The sequence below is a fragment of the Perissodus microlepis genome, chromosome 10 (assembly GCF_051167445.1).
Source record: "Perissodus microlepis isolate ML-2025 ecotype Zambia chromosome 10, ASM5116744v1, whole genome shotgun sequence".
NCBI classification, from domain to species: Eukaryota; Metazoa; Chordata; class Actinopteri; order Cichliformes; family Cichlidae; genus Perissodus; species Perissodus microlepis.
Window position 1 is genome coordinate 24943042 of NC_140470.1, and position 22436 is coordinate 24965477.

A 22436-nucleotide genomic window follows, 5' to 3' on the forward strand; every position below is an offset into this window, starting at 1 on the left:
TTTTGTCATGACTGAGTGTTTCATACCCAGCATTAGCAGTGTGTTCAGGATCGTTGTCATGCTGAAAAATGAAGTTGCTGCCAATCAGATGTTTTCCATATGGTATTACATGGTGGGGGGGATCAAAATCTGATTTCATAATTCCATCAATTTTGACAAGATCTCCAATAGCACTGGCAAAGATGTTGCCCAACACTATGGCAGAGCCTCCACCATGTTTCACACTCACTGTCTCTCGACCTCCTCCACACACACTGATGAAGAATTGAACCAAAAGTTAAAAATTTGTAATCATCCTTCCATCAGACAGGTTGCCACTGAGCCCATTTCTGATGAGGCTTCAGTGAAAAGTTGATAGATTAACTGATAAGTGAAAAGTAGACAGTGTCCAAAGAAACACTTTCAAGGATACTTTAAAAATGACATGTCTAGTTTCTTGAACGCAAAATATAAAGTGGTGAGGGGTGACTCAAGACTTTTGCACAGTTTATTTTTATAATTAATTACCAAAAAAGAAATTCAAATTTCACATTTTTTGAGATGCACTGGATTTTAATTTATTCTCTCCAAGGCAGGAGGTAAATACGCACTCACACAAAGAAATAAATAGCATATTATTAAAATCACCCACATCCACTGCACAGTAATATCTTTAGTTAGACAATATCTCAGTCTAATATCTTATACTCAAGTTTCCCCAAGTCTCAGAGTGTGCATAAACAACTGACGTGTTCAATTCCATGAAATCTTACTGTAACCCACATCTGAACCTCCCAATTAAACACCAAATGCAAACATCCAAAAACAGGAAAATTTCCAGTTTGAGCTCCGGTTTAAATATCCCATAATTTGCACAGATTGTTAAAAATCTCAGATTTCCAGTTTTGCCTCAGGACATTAGGCATTGTCATCTCAGCTGCAGCTTTTATGTTCCTGTCATTCACCACCCTCATATATCCAGAGTAAGGAAATCCTATCTAATCAAATATTTATTTTTAACTGGCAATGAATGAGGCACATCCATTGTGGTTTAAAAACACTTCATGGTATTGATTCTTTAACTCTGTAATGTCAAGTTATTCATATTTGATACATGGCTTTTACATCAGTGTGACTTTTTTTCACCTGAAAAAAAAGCCTGACGTATACAATCAGACACATGCATACTGTAAGCAATACATTACACAGAAATGCCAGATGTAGCAAAATCATGTGCAAATTTCTTTTTTTATTTGTCAGGAGGCTTAATAAACATTCAAGTTTCAAAAAAAGTTTGCATTTCCGGCGGTTTAGGCTTTACAGTGTTAAGAAACAATATAAGAAAAAAATCATTTTTCTGTTTGCTGTTCAATAATCTACACTAGAAACCGATCATCTCTTTTAGTTTAAATCTACCACATACAGCAGCAGAACTGACAGCATTTTTATTCAACTTAAAAAATCTTCCTTCAAAAAGTTAACATGAAAAGCTTCAGTGAAGTAGCTTCATGACCCCATGCCTCATGCAAGACTGGTAAAATCCAACAGTCTCTAGCTTTAGTTAACTATAAGTAAACTACTGTGTAGTTAATTTCTTGGTAATTTTGTGGAAAAACAATCAATAATTCCCCAGCTTTCATCATAAGTACGTCGTACTATGGGCCGTAGATTGACATGACCTTGCCTAACTTCCAAGAAAATAAAGGAGACACAAATTATACTGTTAGTAATTCAAGTATTGTGCAATTTCATGTTATTTGGGGCAAAAACACAATATTTCACAATAGTTTCTGCTGTACTTTTTGTAGCTGGGGTCATATTACTTACTTAGCTACTTAAAATTACATAAAATAGTATTTGTAGGTAAGTCATTTTTAATTTTCTGGAAGCTCATGGAGGTTAAACCAGCTCATAATACGACCAAAACACTGAAAAGTAAGATAAGATAAGATAAAACTTTATTAATCCCTCGGGTGGGTTCCTCTGGGAAATTCGGTTCCAAATAAGCACAGCACCGACAGAAGTACAACGTATTTGCAATGTAACATACGGAAATATTGTTTGTTTTTCTGCAAAATTATCAAGAAAAATGTTAAACAGTACTTAAAATTACTTATTTACAACTTAAATTTTATTACAGTGTACTTATGTCTGTATGCAGTATTTAAAATTATTTACAGTATCATTTCTCTCCTTTCACAACACTGATTGTACTGACTACACACGTCGCACGTTACACGAACCCTGTTAGTCACGGCCACATTATAAAGTATTAGCCAATTTCCAAATTTGAAATCACAGAACTTCCTTACTTAGTTCCTTACACTTAGTTTTCAGTTACACTGTGACTTTCTACTGCATGTAAAACCCTCTGAAGCAGTTTCTGACTCAGTGTTCCAGCTTGTTTGCCTAAAATGGCATTGAAAGGGCACAAACACCAAGGAGACAAAAAAAAGTGTAACAGTGTAAACCATTTAATGCTAAAAGAACATTAAAAACAAGTAAGAATGAGTGGATTAGTCCTTAAAAAGACATTTGTTTCCTTATAGAAGCATGCTGTCGTACAGTTAGAAGGCTTCAATCATCAGCTCAGCAGAAGATTGTCCAAGTTGGAAGTTAAAAAAAGAGTTAGTTGGTTGTACGGTGAGATCAGTTTCATCATTGTTTTCCTCCCTTTGTGTGTTTTGGTTTTCACTTTGATTTCAGAGCTCATTGAACCTGCAATAAAAAGTCACAGTTAGTTTAGTGGATGACAAAATTCCTGCAGGTAGAGTTTTACAACGCGGTCATTTGTCAAGAGGCTGATCAGAAAAACCGATACTATAATCATATGCTACACTGTTAGCAGGCAAACAACAGAGATGCACTGATTTCAGATTATTTCATTTCATTCTGTGAGTATATTCTGAAGAATAAATGACTCATGTTTATAATAAAACACCTAATCTGGATTACTGTGCAGATGTGTTCAGGTTTACAGAGGAAAACAAATTACTTCAGGGTTGGATTAAACTAGCACAATATAACTAATTCCTGTGCTTTAAAGTGTATTTTGTTGCCTCTGGGAAGAGCCAGGCTAGTGGCTTCCACCTGCTTCCAGTTATTATATTAACAACCCTAATACATTTCCCCAGCTCCCTTTTTAATGCACAGGCATCCTTCTTTTCATGCAACCTCTAGAGAAACTGAGGCTTTTTTGTAAAAATCCTTCCTATTGTGTTCCATTTTTACTGGCTGTGTTAAACATATTTAAACATCAGTCTTTTCTGTATTGGCTTACTTAATCTCTAGGGTTCCCCGAAATGAATGTAAACAAAGAAGGTAAAGGTTGAAAAAAGAGACAGTGGCGTTGACGATGATACTCACCCTCTGGCACTGGGTCCACACCCACACCATCTCTGAGCTTCCTTGTAAACAAGCCTGGACAAAAACTGGAGCCAAACAAAAGAAGTGTCAGTTGGGGGTTTGAGTGGTTCTCATAAGTTCTCTGGCATACTCACAAACCACAATATTTAAAAATCATTAGGAATAAAAAAGGATCCATGTGGAGCTTAGTGAAATAAAGGTCCACAGGACAGCATTGGCAAACTATTGTTTGCTCCTTTTCTCAACATAAATCAAGTGAATTGAGGTTAGCTTCGCGTCGGCAACGTCTCGACTTAGGCACCGATATTCTGCATTGCACCAGTAACATACCAGTAATGTTACACAAAGACACGTCATGTAACTTACATTGCCAATAATGGACTATTATGACATGAGACTGTTACTATGTTTGTGGTAAATATAACCGACTCTGCAGAATTGTATGTTCAGATGTTTCACAGACTCAGCCGGCTCCTTCTTTATTCAAGACGCCAGTTTCACCGGTGCCAATTTATTTTTAAATTAAACTATATAGTCTAAAACATTGTTTTGTTTTAGACTGTAAGAAGTTCTGAACAGCTTTTCTTTAATGTCCATTTTGTACCAAAGAAAGCTGTTAAAAAAGCTTCCAACTGGAATAAGTTACCTTCAGATTTTCATTTTTTGCCTATTCAGACTTGCTTTGTTTTGCTACCTCACACCAGTCTGCTTATGTTTTCAATGTGAACACTGTTGATTCATTCTGCCCACTGCACTTTATTTCTTTGTTAAATGGACAAATTACTAAATTTGTTTGTAAGGTTGTAATTTTGTTTGTTTGGTAACTTTAGTTGTCAATTTTGTTGTCTTTGTTGTGTTACACTCACCCACTTTATTAGGCACACCTTGGTAACAACCACGTTTATGTTCGTGATGCTCGAGTCGCTGCTGTGTGATTGGCTCATTAGATATTTGCCTTAATAAGCAGCTGAACAGGTGTACCTAACAAAGTGGCCACTGAGTGTACAATGTTTAATATCGTTTTCTCGTATACATTTGTATCAGCATAAAACCGCTGAGAATGTTTGTTATGCTGATACAATAATACATTTAGGATGAACCACCACAACAATCCTTAAATTAACTGGTTGGCATTTGCATTAAAAAGGAACAAGTTTATTCTATGTGAGTGAACAGATAAAGATTGCTCTCTGACCAGGCAGGCTAAGATGTCAGCAGAGATGAGCATGTAGAAGACATTGTTCCAGCCAGTTGGTGAGATCACACCGGCCAGCAGAGGACCCAGTGCAGCTCCTGCAGAGAGCATAAAAATAAGTCATTAAGTGTAAGCGCATAAAGTCGTCAAGAATTATTCAGACTTAAATGAAAAAGTCAGGAGGGAAAACACAAAATGGAAAAATAGCCATTTCCTTTTAAATCACACATTAAGTACTCAATTTTCTAGTCTCTCAGGACTTCATCAGTTTCCATCTTCTTTTTTACAGTTACACAAACTGCTGTCCTGAGTACAAAAGACAAAATAACTGTTTATGTTCTATGTACGCTTTTAATTTTAATTTAACCCATAAGACGAATGTGGACAGAGATGCAAGGATGCATTAATTATATTAGAACTAATAGTCTCCATGTTTTATAAAGAGTATGATATGAATACCAGTACATGACCACGCTACAGGACTGTTTAGTCTTTTGTTATGTGGTTGCTAGGCAACATGATGACACATCAAGCCTAATTAAAGTTTTATGGATATACATTATAGATGTCACTTTTGTGAAATTACAGATCATACAGTGCTTTTATATGGTGCCATAGATAAACTATGAGTAAAGTCCAATGTCTACCTCATTGGCAAGTGGTTGCTGGGCAACCTGATGACATCATAATAACATTGGATATAGAAAAAAACCTTGAGGGGAATAAGATGTACCTGCGTGTCGGGTTTCATTTCTCATCTCCTGTTCACACAGGAGGAGTTCATGGGCAAACAAACTAACAGTAAGATGTAAGCTCTATTTTTAGTGTCCACCAACTCCTGAGGGCAATACAAACACTTTTAAAGGCTAAATGGTTCCACCATGATCAACAGATGGGTGCTAACTTTACCTGTCTGCAGCTTGGTGCTGAACAGGTGACATCTGGAAGTTTTTGGGGGCTTTTTTTGAGACAAGAGGCTTAAAATCCTCTGCTGACTTAACCAACTTGTTTGTTCCTTAGTCATTATGATAATTACAGATGAAAGAGTTAAGATCAAGATTTTTTAACGTTTAGTCATGATATGCATACCTATTGATCCTGTCCCATCAATAATTGCGGTCACTGTCGACAGCGCCCTGGCGTTTCCTTTCAGACTCTCGTGTGTCCCCTGTGGCAACAGAAGCATCATTATGCCAATGGCGGAGACATTTTTAAGTAAAGCAAAGGATTTCCCATGATGCCTTAGACCTTACCAGGTCAGCAGATACAGCAGTTGTGATAAGAGCATAAGGTCCATTCACCAGGGCTCCACACAATAACAGCATACCTACACAGAAAGAAAAAGTATAAGTGAGGGCTGAATCCACAACAAGTCTATCTAATCTATTTTCAGTTCGAGCTAAGTTCAGGTCAATGTAAGCAAAAGTAAAGAATCTGTGAGTTATCTATACTCAAATAATGAATTAATAACTCTGAAATCTTTCTTTCTACTGAAAACATGATCAATAAATCAATGAAATCTTGCATCTTGTGATCAATTTCCAGACGTCTTGATTATCAAAAATGCTTTACTGTGCAATACTTCCTGTCTCCTCTTTCCTTCATATTCTTGAATTTTACTTTGATTTTGGCAAAGTGACCAGTTTACAATCATGACCATACGCTACATACACTCCATAATATTGTGTCATAAACTCTTAAACTTTATACAAGAATGTAATTTGAGTAAACAACAACAAACAACAAGGTGTTTTTAATGTGATTAGTATCCAAGTTAAAAATGACAAAATAAAGAAGTCTTACCGATTGTAGTACCGAGGCTCCTCTGCCCGATGTAATTATAGAGGAAAAGCTGAGAAGAGAGCAAAACAAATAATCAGCCACGCAACTAATTGTGGAAAATCTGCACATGGGTGACAATTATTACATCAACCTACAGCCAGAAACCTCTCACATCAGTGTGAAATATCATCCTGTCAAAAACATTAAATACACTTTGACTGAGAGAAGCTTCCTGAACTCGGATGACAAAACTGGTCAAAAAAAACTGGTCAAAATGATTAATAAGTTTTACCCCAGTGAGAGAAATCACCCTGCTTTTGGAGCAGGCGTTAACAATGCTGCTCAGGATGTTTCTGTGTCATTATTAGTTAAAACCAGCAGATTTGAAAAAAAACAAAGACAAAAACAAAACACTTAAATCTCCTTATCAAATTTTTTTTCTGTTTTTTATGATTTGAACTGGTCAAAAACTGTGGTCGACATTTGTAGGAGTGCTCCATCTGCAAGTCCATGCTATGAATAACACTGGCTTTGCATTCAATGTTACAGTGTCTGAGATCAATTATCATTTCTTCTATTTGTGTTTTTTTGGTAAAATTACCTTATTGTGGTTACACTAACATGGAGCCAAAATAACACTTAACTTTGATCCAGTTTTACGTATAAGCTGCAGCTAAATTCATTTCTCTGTTTTGTTTTGTTTTTTTACTAGATGTTACAAAAAAATTGCATGAACACAAAAAAGGCAAAAACACCAGCACACACTTGTGATTGACTTTTGTGAACAGCAGAATATACTGTCTGTATATATACTGTCTGTTTTCATATTTCAGTGAGTTTTTCTTATTTTGAATGGAACAAATCTGGTGCCAGTGGACAACAACGGTCCCTCAACTGTAAAGCTGAAGATAATCCAGGTTTTTTTTCTTTATTGTCACCACATGATAATAAGGAGTATCAAAAGCGTAATACATATACACCTATCCTTTTTAAACAGCACTCTTAGACTGGGTGTTGATCTTTCATGAAGCGTGACATCACAGTGTTGCTTTAGTCACACCTCCCACACACTGAGTGATCTTCTGTAAAAAAAAAATCTTGAACTTGCTGAAAACTTATTTGAACTTTTTACACTTGTTTTTAACATCTTCAAACGGTTTCTTGAACATAAGAATGAGCTCACTGTGCTCAAATAGCCTCCACAGTGACCAGATCTCAATCCAATCGAGCACCTTTGGGATATGGTGGAACGGGAGAGTCACATCCTACAGAAACTGTGTGATGCTGTCGTCTCAATGTGGACCTAAATCTCAGATGAGTGTTTCCAGCACCTTGTTCAATCGATGCCATGAAGAATTAATGCAGTTCTGGAGGTAAAAGAGGGTCCAACCCAATACTAGCAAGATGCAATTAATAAATTTGAGGTTTTTTACCCATGATGAAGGCTTGTATGCAGAAGCCTCTAACCATGACAAGTGTTAGTTATTTAAATGAAAGTGTTGTAGACCTCTTGGATTTTTAAAAATCAAGTTTACACCAGCCACCCTCCCATCCCCCGTCCATTTTCACTGCTCCACAATCGTATTATTAATCTAATATAAGAGGTGACACTCACCATGGGGGCAGCAGCAACCAGCATGACGCAGCATGTCGACGCCCTCCCCCCAGTGTAGTCAGACACAAGGCCCGCCAAGATGCCTCCTACAGACACAAAGACAGTTCAGTCAGATTATTGTGAAAAGTTTTTCCTTCTTCCCACAAATCTTTTCAGAGTTACGGTCTCTTGAACTACATACGGGCGGGTTGAAAATTTGACACCTTTTAAGTTGTCTTATTTTTTCCACATTTGTTGAACCCCCATAACTGTTTAAGAGCAGGAGATACCTGCATGAAATGTTCACAGCTGAAAAACTTCACATCTACCTCACCGTCACCACCCACTCAAACCTCACAACCTGAAATCTTGCCTAAATTCAGAATCCTTTTGTTCTATCGCTATCACTGAGCATGGATATTATGCAATATATTATACTTTGAATACTAAAAACTGCACACATTTAAAGGTTATTTAAAGGTTAAAAGCTGAAGATTTTGACTGCATAAAATTGGGAGATTTTAATATTAAGAATTCATTAAAAACAAGTGTTCAAAAAAGTTTTTAGTTTTAATTTTAAAGATCTTTGTTTCTACAGAAGACTAAGATATCACTACTTATAATTGTTTATAATTAGTTTAATATAACTATATATGTATTATATATTTATTATATTTTTACTTACTGCATAGTTTTCACCTTTGTATATTTCACTTGTATTTATCCCCCGTTACAGCTGTTGTTGTTTGTACTCAGAGTTTGGTCTTCAGGTCTCCCTCACGTTTCCCTGTACCATATCTGACCATCTGTCTCTGTGTTAGGTATCCCTGTCTTGCTTTTTCCTGTATTATTTTCGTAACCTTTGTCTCATGTGTTTAACATTCAGTTTTCCTTTCCTAGTCTTGTATCCCAGATTTGTACCAGCTATGTTCCCAGGTGTTTCTGATTTTCCTTATTATCTTGTGTTTATTTATAACCCCACTTCTCCCTTTGCCCTTCCTCATGTCGTTCCTCAATGCTCTGCACCTCCTTCTCCTGTGTTTCATGATATTTCTGATATTTTGGTTTCCTATTGTGCAAACATTTTTACTTTCAGCATTCCTTTAGGGTTACAGGAATAAAGCTGTAGTCTTGAGTTTATTTTCTGCATTTGGGTCCAAATCCCGCCTGTCACACAGACGTATGTGACACAGTCACACTGCAATGATGCATTTTTGCATCATGTTCTGCATATTTATTTCTGACAAAAACTGAACTGAGTGATTTTACAAATCAAACAAGACTCAAAGCTTACCCAAGATTCCTCCGACATCAAATAATGTCGACATATCTCCTGCTTCTTTTGCTTCAAAATGTGCTAAAAAACAAAAACAAAACAAATGCATTAACTCTAAAAACTGCTTTAAATCACGTAAACTGATCATTATTATCTTAATAGTAAAATGATGTGTGTAAATACTGACCAACATTTGAGATGTAGAGAGGAAGCCAGTAGAGGAAGGTGTAGCTGACCAGTTTGGCAAAAAGCAGACAGAGCGAGAACTCCACCACGCCCTGAGAGACAGAAAACATCATGAAAAAACCCCAGAAGCAACTTAAAGTGTCTGTCATCCTGTAATTCACTGTTAACCATCAGAGAGGTGCAACACAGGTGGAAATCAAACACCCTCCCCTACTGATACAATGACAGGAGCAGAGTTGCGTGTCAAATCCATGCACGGTTTTCAAAACAGCTCTGACTCTTTCTCATGAACCCACAGTGAAGACATCGCTTAATTCCAGTTTATTCAAAGTCATTGGGAAATGACTGTGAGTCACCTCATGGGCTCTGAATTTCTTAGACCTTCTCACCTGCATGGGCCTTTCCCCATGCATAGAATAATTTGAGGTGATTAAAAAAAAAAACCTTTTTTTAAGTGCACATATGATTGCAGATGACTATGGTTTCTCCTAGGAGATATACATGAACACAGGTACCTATAATGTATTTAATGTGTATCCATGTATCTATGCTTAACTCATTCACTGCTCAGGACCTGTTCATGTAAACCTGTCTTCATACCACTGATGAATAGCTGATCACAAAGAAAGAGGTGACTCATAGAAATAGTTTAACAGTAACAAACAGCAGAAATTCACCATGTTATCAATAATAATAAAACCCACTGGTAGTGTTTGTTAACCAGGCATACTGAAGAGTGGAAAAGAGTTATAACTTGTTTTTAATCAGGACTATTTGCACTGGCTAAATTTATAGAGTTGCAGTTAAACTGCAACTTTATAACTCTTATCTTGTCTTATTTTTCCTAACATATACTCACGTAAATTCCTAATCATTATCTTTGATTCACATTTAATGTTATTCCAACAGAATCATTGCTGTTTCCAGCAGAAACCTCCAGGAGGGCGGGTCTTTGTGACAGGCATATTTATGGGAAAGTAATTGTTTCTCATACATGACAGGTTCTTTCCTAAAGTCATAATAAACACTGACTGGAAAAATCAACTGTTTCTTTGACAGTTGAAGAAAAAAAAAGAAAAAGCGTTAAGTGCCCCCAGGCGACTTCTGCATGCTTTCTGGCGGATAAGTCGCTCGCTGCTGATTGGTTGGAGTAAAAAAAAAAAAGAAAAGAAGAGGTAATCGCTTAACAGCAAAAACGATCATCATCACGGGAGTGATCAAGTCAAAGTGAGTGAAGTAAATGTGATAAGAAGTGACGCATAAATTGGTCTCTAATTGTTGTGTAAAATTTGTCTTATTTGTTACTAGGCAACACTATAGTCTCATTATCAGCAAAGGAAATATAACAATGAGATTAATCGACCAATCACTGCCCCTCCCATCTTTAACATGATAAACACACAGAGCCGTTTTCACAGGAGCCGCGTGGATTTGTGACTTTCGAAGAAACAAAAGTCTCGTTAATAACATTGATAACGGCTCCTTTTCATTTAAGTCAGCGGTCCCCAACCCCCGGGCCTCGGACCGGTACTGGTCCGTGGCGCAAAAAAGGTTGGGGACCGCTGATTTAAGTGACCAGTTAAGCCACACAGCTGTGACAAAAACAGTCTGACAACCTCAACTTTAATAATATAAATATAAAAACAATTTGTGAATATTTTTCATTCTTAAAGAAACTTTAAAATAGTTTTTATAACGTTTGTTTGGAGTGATATTTTTAATTAGCCACTAGGTGGTGCCAAAGTTAGCAATTTTCAACCCTTGAGTTAAACTCAGCGTGATGGGAAAATTTTACTGTAAAATATGGCACAAATATCTGCACATTCAAAGCCAATCAATCACATTTCTGTGATTAAAGGTGCCATTTCCACTCACAGGTATGCGCAGCGCTCCGAGGAAGCTGATGGCCTCGCTGTGCTCCTCAACAATCACGTCTGGCTCAGTGGAGACGGCTCCATTGATGGATGGATCAACAATGGATGAGTCCCGCAAGAGAGGCGCCGTCTCACCAACCTCCTGACTCCTCTCCTGACCACTCTGACACACAAATGAACAGCTCAAGCAGACTTTTTCATGGAAAGAGGGGAAAGGATGCGTTGCTTTTGTAACTTACATGATGCTGAGGAGATGAGCAGTTCACGTCTTCAGGTTCTGAAAAGAGAAAGGACGAAATGGGACGGGAGACATTAAATCTTAAAGCTCACTTTGGGGAAGTATTTTGGATTTTGTCTGACAAACGGAAACTCACTCTCAACCAGGAAGAAGAAGCACAGGACCCCAGTGCAGGCGATGATGATTCCGGGGACGATGAAGGATAATCCCCAGGCCGTGGAGACGAAGACTCCCGCAATGAGGGAGCCCAGGATGTTTCCCACTGAGGTGTGGGAGTTCCACACACCCATGATGAAGCCACGCCTGGCAATCAAAACAGAGAAGGTCACGAGAAGTTCTCCTGCTGAAAGTCAGTTTTACAAAATGGATTCATGAATGCTGAGCTGGAGTCTTGAAGCTTGTCAGCATGCCTTTATGCTGTTTTATGCACTGAAGACATTTGGAGAAGTAAAAAGTAGGCAAGAACTTAATTAGGGCTCTGGTGCATTAAAACAGAGATCACTACTGGGGTTTAAATGGGGCCTACTATGCTTTGCTTCTGTTATACATGTAAACAATGTGGCAAATGTATAAGTAATGTCTGTGAGCCACAAATTAAGGCCTAAAACTGTCATGTGCGTGTCAGCTGTCACCGCTTTTGTGAGTGGAAGGCCAGTAAACTCCTTCTGGCTGATAAAGCTGGAAAACACACATTTATAAACGTTATGAATTTAAAAATGGAGAAAAGAAAGAGTTTTATCTGTTTCCTGTTTCTCTAGAACTATCAGACACTGTGCAGGGTCTTGGATAAAGCCATCAGGGTGTTTTCCAGGTTTGTGTGTGCTTTTTTTTGGCTGACCTTTTTATCTGAGAGAGCGTGTGTGCTGTGATGATTCACAATCATTTCTTGTGCTCTCTGATACTCTGAATCCGGGAGCACAAGAGATTTGCAGGACCCAGACAATGGTTAACATATCTTAGCATGACCACTGGGAGGCAGGAAAACAGGCTTAGCCAGATTACAAATGTACATAAGAACAAGCCGATTCTTTAACTGACTAATAAGCATGATGTCCATTTTCTCCCACGTTTTGATTAAGGTAAAAAAAAACTTAAAATGTTTGTTGATATGGCCAGAAAAAACCTGGTCAAATTGACATTTGGTGAACTTTGCAGGATTTTTGTGCAGGTGCTAGAATATTCAATATCCAGTTCTGAAACATGATGTATGTCATTCTCATGCACCGCCTGTGCAGGACTTCCAGATGCAGCGGTTCACACAGGTTATCTCTCCACTCCAGATCTGTCAGTCTGCTAAATTAGTTCCAACTGACATGTCTGCCTGAAACTTCATATTGAGATTAAGTATTGAGATATTGAGTAAAAAAATCATTATGGTTGATACAAAGCTGCAGAGGTGCCTCTACTCGAGTCATTGAGAAATTAATAGAATGACAGTAAAATGATGAGTTTCAATTCTCAAATATGGAGATTGTTCGACAGGTTTACTCTGTCAAAATCCTCGTGTTTGTTACTTGTCTGGGTTTACAAAATGATATTTGAGTTGAGTGACAGGTGAGGGATCAGTTTTGTGTTAAAAAGCAGTCATCTGCCAGAAACTGATAACAGATGTTTTGGGGGTTTTTTATGTCCATAAATATCCAGGTTTATATTGTTAAATAGTTTGTAGTCAACCTGTAGCATGTAGCCACGTTACATGGGAAAAGTGTCTCAAGCTAAAGTTATCCACAGCCGGGAGCCTCAGTATGAGCAAAAATCAGAGCAGTGACAAGCAAAATTATGGAGATGAATGAAAAAGAGAACAGTCCTGTTATCTGTTGAAGTTAAAATTTCATATGTAAGTGCCTCATATTTACTCCTGATGCTTTTCTTTATCATATAAATATGTTGCACCTGACATATGATTACATATGTCAGGTAAAGGCAGGTTTACAGCAATTCCCCTAACACAAAGACTCCAGCAGATTTTCTAAAACGTTGCATTGATGATTGATTACCTATTTAAAGCTTAACAATAAGACACTTCAGAGCACAAAACATGGACTTTGCACTGAGCGGCGAGAGTACATGTGAACCACTGACATCACATAACTGCTTCTAGCTGAGAATCACTTTCACGCAGCTAATCGATTTCTTTGATCAATGCTTGCAAAACTACGATTTCAAACTTATGACAGCTTTTGCACACCTAAGTCACATAAAAGCTTATTTTGAACTGGACACCGTGTTCAGACTCAAAGATATCAATAGTTTTGCACTCAGAATTGATGAGGAGTTAATAAGGGAACTGATCGAGAATCCGACCTATAAGCGGAACTGATAATGGCAGTCAATTAGATCTTGTCAATACTCATCACCTATGTACACATGCAATCTTCTTTTTAGTGTAACCTAACTTCTTTGACTGGCTGAGGTAGAAATAATCAATAGCAGCAGTGCAAACACTGACAGACATGTGACTGTTACTATAAATATTGTTCTTTTTTCTGTTCCCTGCCCCTTTCTTTAGTGTATTTTTAGAGCCAATTATATATTCTTAATATGATGTCTGTCTGCTTGCTGTGCTTGTAGTTCTACTTCAGTGAGAACCAGTTGTTCAGGCTCATAACTTTAATTTATGATGTGAGTGTCGTCTGACCTACAACCAAGCCTGGTTTGACAATGTGCTTGTGTTTCATTCTGCTGCCATCAAAAAAAGAAAGAAAAAAGAAGGAAAAAAAGCAATTTATAATGCACATTCAGCATGAATTCTCCCCCACTACTTACTTCCCCTTTCCAAACCAGTTGCCAACACAAGCCACCACTGCTGGCCAACCGGTGGTCTGCACCAGCCCGTTCATGACCTGCAGAATGAAACAGAAAGAGAACCTGGACTGTGTTAACGTTCTTCATGAAACCCTGTAAACTCCGCATAAAGAGGAAAAGAAGAAGAGATCAACAAACACTGATTCTCAACATTCCTACACCAAACTGATATAAGCAAAGCTCTGCATGTGCAGTCATGTGATGCAGCTGTGAGTCATGTGATAAGTGTGATCTAAGAGTGACTAAGCCACCATGTGATCTGTGCACGTTCAAGTGGAAAAGCTGCTAAGAGAGGTCTGCACTGACCTGCAGAGCTCTCAGTGGTCACGCCTGTAAGAGATGCTCAATATCCATACCTAAAGTGCACATGTTAACAGGTTAAAATAAACAGGATCATAAATGAAATAAATACTGTTGACCCAGTTTTTTAAATACTTCCGGTCACAGATTTCAATTTCTCTATTGCCATAGACGGCTTTTTTTTCCTTACAAACTCAATTCAATTCAATTTTGAGGTAAAGACCTTAGAATAAACTCATTGTCCATTTATTGAATGGATCCTATTTTTATTAAAAATTAACTTTATTAATTTTAACTTTATTTATTAATTGATTAACTTTCCATGCTTTCCTGAGAAGTGCTGACGGAATTTGACTGCTGGTCATGTGACGCGTGTGAAGCTCATGTGATACTTCAGAGGTGTAAAACAATACTGCAATCTGGCAACTGCACAAAGGTCAGAAAAATTCAATAAATAAATATTTTCCTGCATTTATAGGTGGACAAACTCATGTCAAAGATAAGGGTGTGCAGCTTTTCTGCTTTTTATATATATATAAATCAAATATCTCCAGGTTTTTTTAAGCTGAGGTTTCGATTTAAAGACTTAAAAAACAGAATAAATAGTCTCATTACTGGCATCCCTAATTTATGGGAAGGCAACTAGCCTAAGCTGTGGCTGAAGCTAATTTTTTCACTTGTTTCTGAGCTAATCCAACCCATTGGTGTGTGATCATTAGTGGTCAAAAGGCGTGAAAAAAGCCCTGAAGTGAAATAACACTTTTCTGACAGCGCCTTTGTTTAAGACGAGGCACTGAGTGAGAGAAAACATTTCTACAGAGCTCAGCGATCAGTAAAACCTGAGGTCAGCAAGAGACAGCTCATCTGATCACTGCACTTCCCTTATTTTTTCCACCTAATGCAGTTTTTTTGTATGCTGCAGTTGTTTCCGAAATGGACACAATTGTGTTTATAGCAAATCAAAGTTTCCTCATTCTCAGCAGAGAAAGAGATTTAAAGACAATCCGTTTAGAAATGTAAACAAAAGGCTTGTGCAATATAAGATAAAAGGATGCAAATCTACTTTCTCTCTTAGACTAATACAACAGCTAAACTTTACTTTATGTCACAAATTGAACTGTAAACACAGTGTATTTATGCAGCATCTCCATCTGGGTTTGTGTCTCTGAAGGAGCACTGATAGCTGATAGTTCCAGGGAAGCTCTCCACGGTCACTGCAGCTGGCTGCTGTTCAGTAAAGATGAAGTTAAATCGTGTAAAACCGCAGTTTGCTTTTCATTTGTGTCCAAGTGTTAGATTAATCAACTTCAAAGAGTCTGTAATTTCAGTTTAGTTCAGTCAGGGCGGGCTCAGTGTTTTAACTGCTCAGTCAGGTGAGAACAAAAAGTCAAACTCACTCCTTTAATTTTTTAAATCAAGAAAGTGTCAAGATGTTTCTACACTCTCTTCCCCTGTTTTTGTCTAATAGTGGATTTTTACAGGACATTTACCGATTTACTTTCTCAACTGTGTGGCTAACAAAACCACCACTTTCATGCTAGCAACCTAAATCAGCTAATGTCTGGCTGATGAGCACACATTTCAGCTCTTATTTACAAATGATATCACAGTCAGATGCCCCACAATTGAAATAATAAAACAGAACAGGATACATGAATCAGAAAGTAAATTAAAGGTCAGGTTTGTGGATTTGTTTCTTTACCTGGATGAAGGCGTAGTACCCCAGTGAGTGGATGTTCCAGTAGAAGCCGAGGCCAAACAGACATGTGAACAACCCACTCATCAACATCCCAATACTCAGGTAGTACCGCAGAGGGAGACGCTCACCAAATATCCCACTGAGAACATGAGAGATGATTATTAGTCAGTGCAGCACATGCCCTCTCAGACAAAAACACAACAAGGTCAGCCAAAAACAGCAAATACAAACCTGAAAAACATCCCGATGGCATAAGCAACCAGAAAGCAGTTATCCAAGACCCCAAACAGTGTCTGATAGTTGTCCTGGTCTTTAACGAGAAAACAGATAAAACTGTTACTTTTCTCCGCATCAGCACGTATCATTTTGTAAGGTCTTTGTCAATTAGTATGGCTCACACACACAAAACTGCAGCAGAGATCTGGACCTGTTAATCTCATTCCCAGCTCCTCATTTTATTCCTGTCATTAATAAAATAATTCTTGTTTATCTTACTACCACATGCCTATGCTATAATGTTGTTTGGTCAGTGAACTTAGTCTGTTGCTAGGTTGTTGCTAAACAACATCATAATATATGTCTAATTAATATTATTAATAGCTCTTCTATCTTTAACGGTCCCCTTTATGTCAACTTTCTTCTGATTGGTTTATTCGCAAAAAACATGTTTTAAATGAACCGGTGGGTGGGACGTCTGTGTTCACAGGCAGATCTGTGAACACAGAGTTGTCTGGCTCTCTGGTCTGACCATATGATGGACTATTAACCTATTACAGGCTCTCACACGATCACAGCTGGACTAGATTCAAGCTGCAAACTTAACCCCAGACTTAAAGTTGCTTGAGAAAGAGGAAGGAACGATAGTAGGACCCTTTTTAATATAATCCCTGTAATTTAGCTGCTTTCAAACTTCCCAGAAAAGTAACCACAGAGCACAGGAACTATGACAAGTGCAACTGGTGGTAATTCTCTCTGTTGTAGAAGATGTAATTGTATCTATCTTATAGCCAGTATTCTTCCAGTGCAGCTTTGAACACTTATCTCTTTTCTGTGTTTCTGTAACATTAACTAAAAGTTAAATATTTATCAGCTGCAGGTCCCACATGATCAGCTCAGTTTCACAGCAGCTCACAAGCACAAACACAAACAACAACCTTGGCCACGACAGTGCAGCCTCTATGTGGATTTAGAGCACTAAGCTTAACTCTCCACCAGACTTTTCCCAAAAAAAGTTCCAGGTACTGCAGATTTCATCTATTAACCTCAACTTCTGGCCACAGTGTAGCTGTGTATGTGGTTTAAATAACCTATAATACTAATGCCAACAAGTAAAGACAACTATACGTGAGTCAACAGCAGCTGATGGACTTTAACCAAAAACTCTAATATAAAAAAAATATAAAAACACAAATATAAAACCAGAGCAAAACCACCAGTTCATTTTGTAGTATCTCATAGTGGCTGATTTTAAAGTTTTCGTCATAAAATGATCTAGAAAAGGTGTAAAATTTACTTGAACACCTCTATAATGTGGCCTCCAGTCTCAGAGAAAATCTACACCCACACTACAAACTATTTAGTTATCAGCATGTCCTTCGCAGTAGGTAATCATGCATCAACATACTTGGAATTTCTAGGGTACTACAGACGACAAACAAAGTCTCCCTTTTCCTTGTTCTTTTGAGTTTCAGAGCTTCAAGAAGCTGCTTCACCACAGCAGCTCCTCCTATGCATGGATACGCCACTTTTTCCACTGCAAACACCTAACCAACTGATAAATCATGTGTAGTAATAATTTGGTACACTGAAACTTTCTGAGAGCTGCAATTGTCCAAAATCTCATCTACTAGAAGTTGTGTTTCCAAAGTGAGCATTAATGACAGCAATTAAAGGACTTACCAAAGGGTGGCCAATCACACCAGGTAACATTATTGGTTATATTAATGTCTTTTGGCTGAATGACGTTGGAGCAGTTTCTGTGCAGTTCACTCTGAGTGCGAGAGAAGAACGTGGAAAGAAACCAATTGAAATGACTAAAACAGTAGTTGACACAAGCAAATGAAGAGCCAAAGATAAAAAAAAATATCTTCTATAGGTGTATAAATGTATAAAGATACAGTATAAGAATATGCCAGGATACCACTATTACCACAAACAACACACTGCAGCTCTCAGGGTGAAAGGATCACAGCCTATGATTGTTTTATGACCACTTCATGAATACTTTGTAATTTAAACAATGAGGGGCTTTTACAGCATTTGACTTTAAAAGCCTTCATTTGCAGACCATTGCTGTGTCATGCAAACACTTTCTATTGTTGCTTGACTATCTTTGATTGAAACAACAGCTCATGAAAGAAGACATATATGGTACAGGAAATTAGCCGTTAGCTTTACGTCCCAGTTCAACAGGACTTACAGACAATGGTAATCCTTTCACCTGAGTATCACATGATAGATGTTTAAGAAAATCCCTTTAGCATATTCAGCAGACGTCCTTTAGAGCCGTTTGCTTTTCTACCAGCTTTTGTGCTTCGGCTGTTAATTTCTATGAATTTGTAAAGACACGAATACCTTTAATTGTGGCTGTGTCTGAGTTATATGTAGATAAAGTTATTTTCTTAAAAGAGCTTATCTTCTGTTGTCTCCCTGATCATGTGACAAGCTAAAGATTGAATGTTAGAAATAGATTTAATTAATATATCTGTAAGGAGATAACAAATGGCCTGAGTGAGCAGTGTTAAGGTAAAGATTTTATCCATTTTTGAGGGTAAAAAGTACAAGACAAGAAAGACATGTTCTGTCCTTCTAGAGAGCATTTGATCCTGCAAAAACAGTGTTAATAGTGTTCGTAAAAAGAAATTCAACTGTTCCAGTCACCTTAACGATGCTGATAGGTTTCCGTGACAAGTGATAGGCTGTGTAGAACAGGAAGGTGAGGATGAGAATAAAACCACGATACCTGCAAAAACAGACACATTACAACCAAAATCATTAAAAAATGACAATCAAATTATCTTTATTATTCAAAATATCAAAACAGAATAATAAAAATAAACCTACAAAGAGAATAACTAAGGTATGCTTATTAATCATGCAGTGACATCAATTAAAATGCCTCCAGCACAAACACATGACACGAAACAGTAAAACTTTCCACTGACGTAGAAATATTTGTTTGGGTAACAAACTCACAGATCAGCTGTTTTCATGCTGGCTAAACAACACAAGTTAATAAGTGGAAAAAGTATTCGCAGTGCTCACATTATACTTGGAGTGTAATGTGTTAATTTGAGATGCAAGAGTGTTAAATAATTCAAAGTATACTTTTAATTAGTTTATGACCTTTGAAAGTTTGTCTGTGACTCTTCAAAGGGAATTTGAACCTAAAGTTCTTTTAGTCCAGGTGATTTCACCTAAATTGTTTGGAATTTGAGAGATACAGTACGAAGGTGTGTTTAAAGAAGCAGGAATCAGGACAAACACAAATAAGACGCACATTTGTCTGAATTGATAAACTTTGTGGTGAAGACTGTGCATAAAAAATGCTTTCAGAAGGTGGTAAACAAACATAAACCCTAACATATCATCATCATTGTTTATGAAACATTCAGTTTTGTCTTATTATCATCATTTGATTATTTAGTTTGATCTTTGTTTTTGGAGAAATTTATACTATGCTGTACATATGGTTATTGAATGGTTTTCATATTCTGGCTGTTATTATCATGGCAAACCACAATGGACTGCAGGAGTGTTCCGAGCAGATATGGGGGGAGGAGTTAAGGGCACATCCTTTGTTAATAACAAACTGTGTGTGAGACAAACATTTTGTTTGTGCGGCACAATGTGGGTCAATAATTCAATCATTTTCTTTAATAATTTCAATGTGACCTTCTCAAAGTATATGAAACTGAAGTTGAGTCACATGATACTCTTCCTACTCTCGTGTATTCTCCTTTCCTCAAACATTTTAAGACTTTAAAGATGCTTTTTTTTCCAGTTGCTGGCTTTTCTTTTGGTGGGGATCCATCTATCAGACTGGTCCGACTCATTCTGAGCTACACAATCCTCATGAGACTCACTGATGAAAACTCTCTTCAAGATTCACCCAGTTAGTTTCAGTCTTTACTGCAGCCGCAGTTCCTTTTTTATTTTTTTCATTGTATTCCATAAAATCTGTGCAATTTGTAACTTTTTGGTGGCTTGCAGTTTTCCAGCTTGGTAACCAGCAAACACACTGCATTTACAAAACATACCTGAGGAGCCTGAGTTGTCTTAAGAAAAATTTGTATTTTCTATATTCAGTCAGATTTAGAAAAGCAGGAAATATAATGGAATGGCACTTTACTGACACTTTATTTGCTGATAAATCTGGAGGTATAAATCCCTTTCGACAGTTTTCGGTTATTGCAAAATAACCCAGTGGTCGACACTGGAAACTGTGGCCGGCCACCTCTTAAAATGTCAATTTTTTTTAATGGAGTTTGGTGGGATTCTAGATTCGCACAGGGGAAACCAGACGTGCCGGGTATATAAAACCCGATGAAAACAAGAAGTAGTAATACATTTATAACAGGAACTGAGACATATAAAACAATAGCTGGTTACATGATAATGTCTGTGGATTTACTGGTCCCAGAACAGTTCACATTCTGACGGTTTATCGACTAGTTTGAGTCAATCATTTAGCAGAGATATCAATCATTTAGCAGCAATCTCCATTACAGGGCTGCGTGTGCGCCAAGAGGACCATAAGAATGGAAACTTACCAACTATCCCGAGAAAAGTTGGTGATAAGTCTTATCCCAGGAGCCAGAGACGACTTCATTTTCATTGAATTATTTTAAATATTGTGAGAAAACAGACTCTCAGCAGTGGGTCCCGGGCATGTCCCCTTGGAAGCAGACGGATGCTGAGCAGGTACAGATGAATAAACGCAGAGAGCTGACTAACCCTGGATGAAAACAGAGGCTAACTTATGCAGTACCGCAAAATAAAAACAGACCTGTGTGCCTGCTAAAATAGAGGCTCACATGGGTTAGCTACGGGAGCTGTAAAGCAGCTCCTGTTGGGAGGTACCCTCCGTGAATCTCCAGCAATGCTCCATAATGACCGGCTTTTATACTTCAAGTACGCAGTCAGAAGAGCCGACCTGCCTCTTAAACGCTGTGATACAAGTGTAAGACACCGCTGCTATTAATACTCCAATGTTGGTTTGGTTTTCCATAAGATTTTCCAGCCTCCCGGCGACAGCCTGTCCACCAGCCCGTATGTATGCGCGTATGCGTGACGTCACGCAGGCGTTTCAAAGACCCTTGTTTTTTCTAAACGGGGTTGGACGGTGGGTGGGACTGCTCAAAGTGGAGGTATTTCAATTTAAGTTAAAATGCAACAGAGTTAAAAGTACCTGACAAGCACGTGTTAGGGTCTTTAAAATGTTACACTTCAGATCAAAGTCCTTCCGGGCGAGCAGAGGGAAATGGTTACAAAAAAATTGCCGTGGTCCTCCGAGTCTGATGACACAGACCGAGCGCTGGTATATTCTTCCCTGGACGTCCAGCGTTCGTGTCGCATATTAATTACGTCGCGGGACGCTCGGACGCGTTGCTATGACAACTACCCAACACATTGGAAGTTACTCCATTGTAATAAGGAAAATCAGTCCAGTCGTGGCAAGGTGATCCGAGTCCGTACTAATGAAAAAGATGTTAAAGCCTAACGGGACCTTATGGGCAACACTTTTCCAATCTTCTATCGATCATTTTTGGTTAGCCTGTGTTGTTGTAATTTCCTGAGATTGTGAGGGAATATCCTAGCAGATCAGCAGTTTCTAAAATATAAAGTTCAGCCAGTCAGGCATCAGCAACCATGCCATGTTAAGTCACTTAAATCACCTTTCTTCCCCATTCTGATCCTCAATTTGAACTTAAGCAGGTTGTTTTGACCATGTCTACAAGCCCAAATACATTGAGCTGCTGCCATGTGATTGGAAAATTAAAGGACGTAACAAGCAACTGAATGGGTGACCTAACAAAAGGGCCAGTGAGTCTGATATTTTGCCAGTGAATGAGCTACACAACTATGTAACCACAATGTAACAAAAATAACTGGAGCTGATGTTAAAATAATAAAAGTGTAA

At 37.9% G+C, this 22436-nt stretch overlaps 1 protein-coding gene across 1 annotated transcript; it reads right to left on the reverse strand.

Annotated features, from left to right (window-relative positions):
• Positions 1 to 1200: 1200 nt before the first annotated feature.
• Positions 1201 to 21823, reverse strand: slc37a2 (solute carrier family 37 member 2). The gene is made up of 18 exons (XM_084940803.1): positions 21067 to 21823; positions 19175 to 19256; positions 18194 to 18284; positions 16526 to 16604; positions 16298 to 16433; positions 14257 to 14333; positions 11627 to 11793; positions 11492 to 11529; positions 11254 to 11415; positions 9380 to 9470; positions 9211 to 9273; positions 7938 to 8023; positions 6344 to 6392; positions 5794 to 5867; positions 5630 to 5708; positions 4541 to 4638; positions 3346 to 3410; positions 1201 to 2697 (listed from the first exon to the last, which is right to left on the reverse strand). The coding sequence occupies exons 1-18, from the start codon at positions 21129 to 21131 to the stop codon at positions 2682 to 2684; spliced, it is 1518 nt and encodes a 505-aa protein (XP_084796929.1). The 5' UTR covers positions 21132 to 21823; the 3' UTR covers positions 1201 to 2681.
• Between the last annotated feature and the right edge of the window lie 613 nt (positions 21824 to 22436).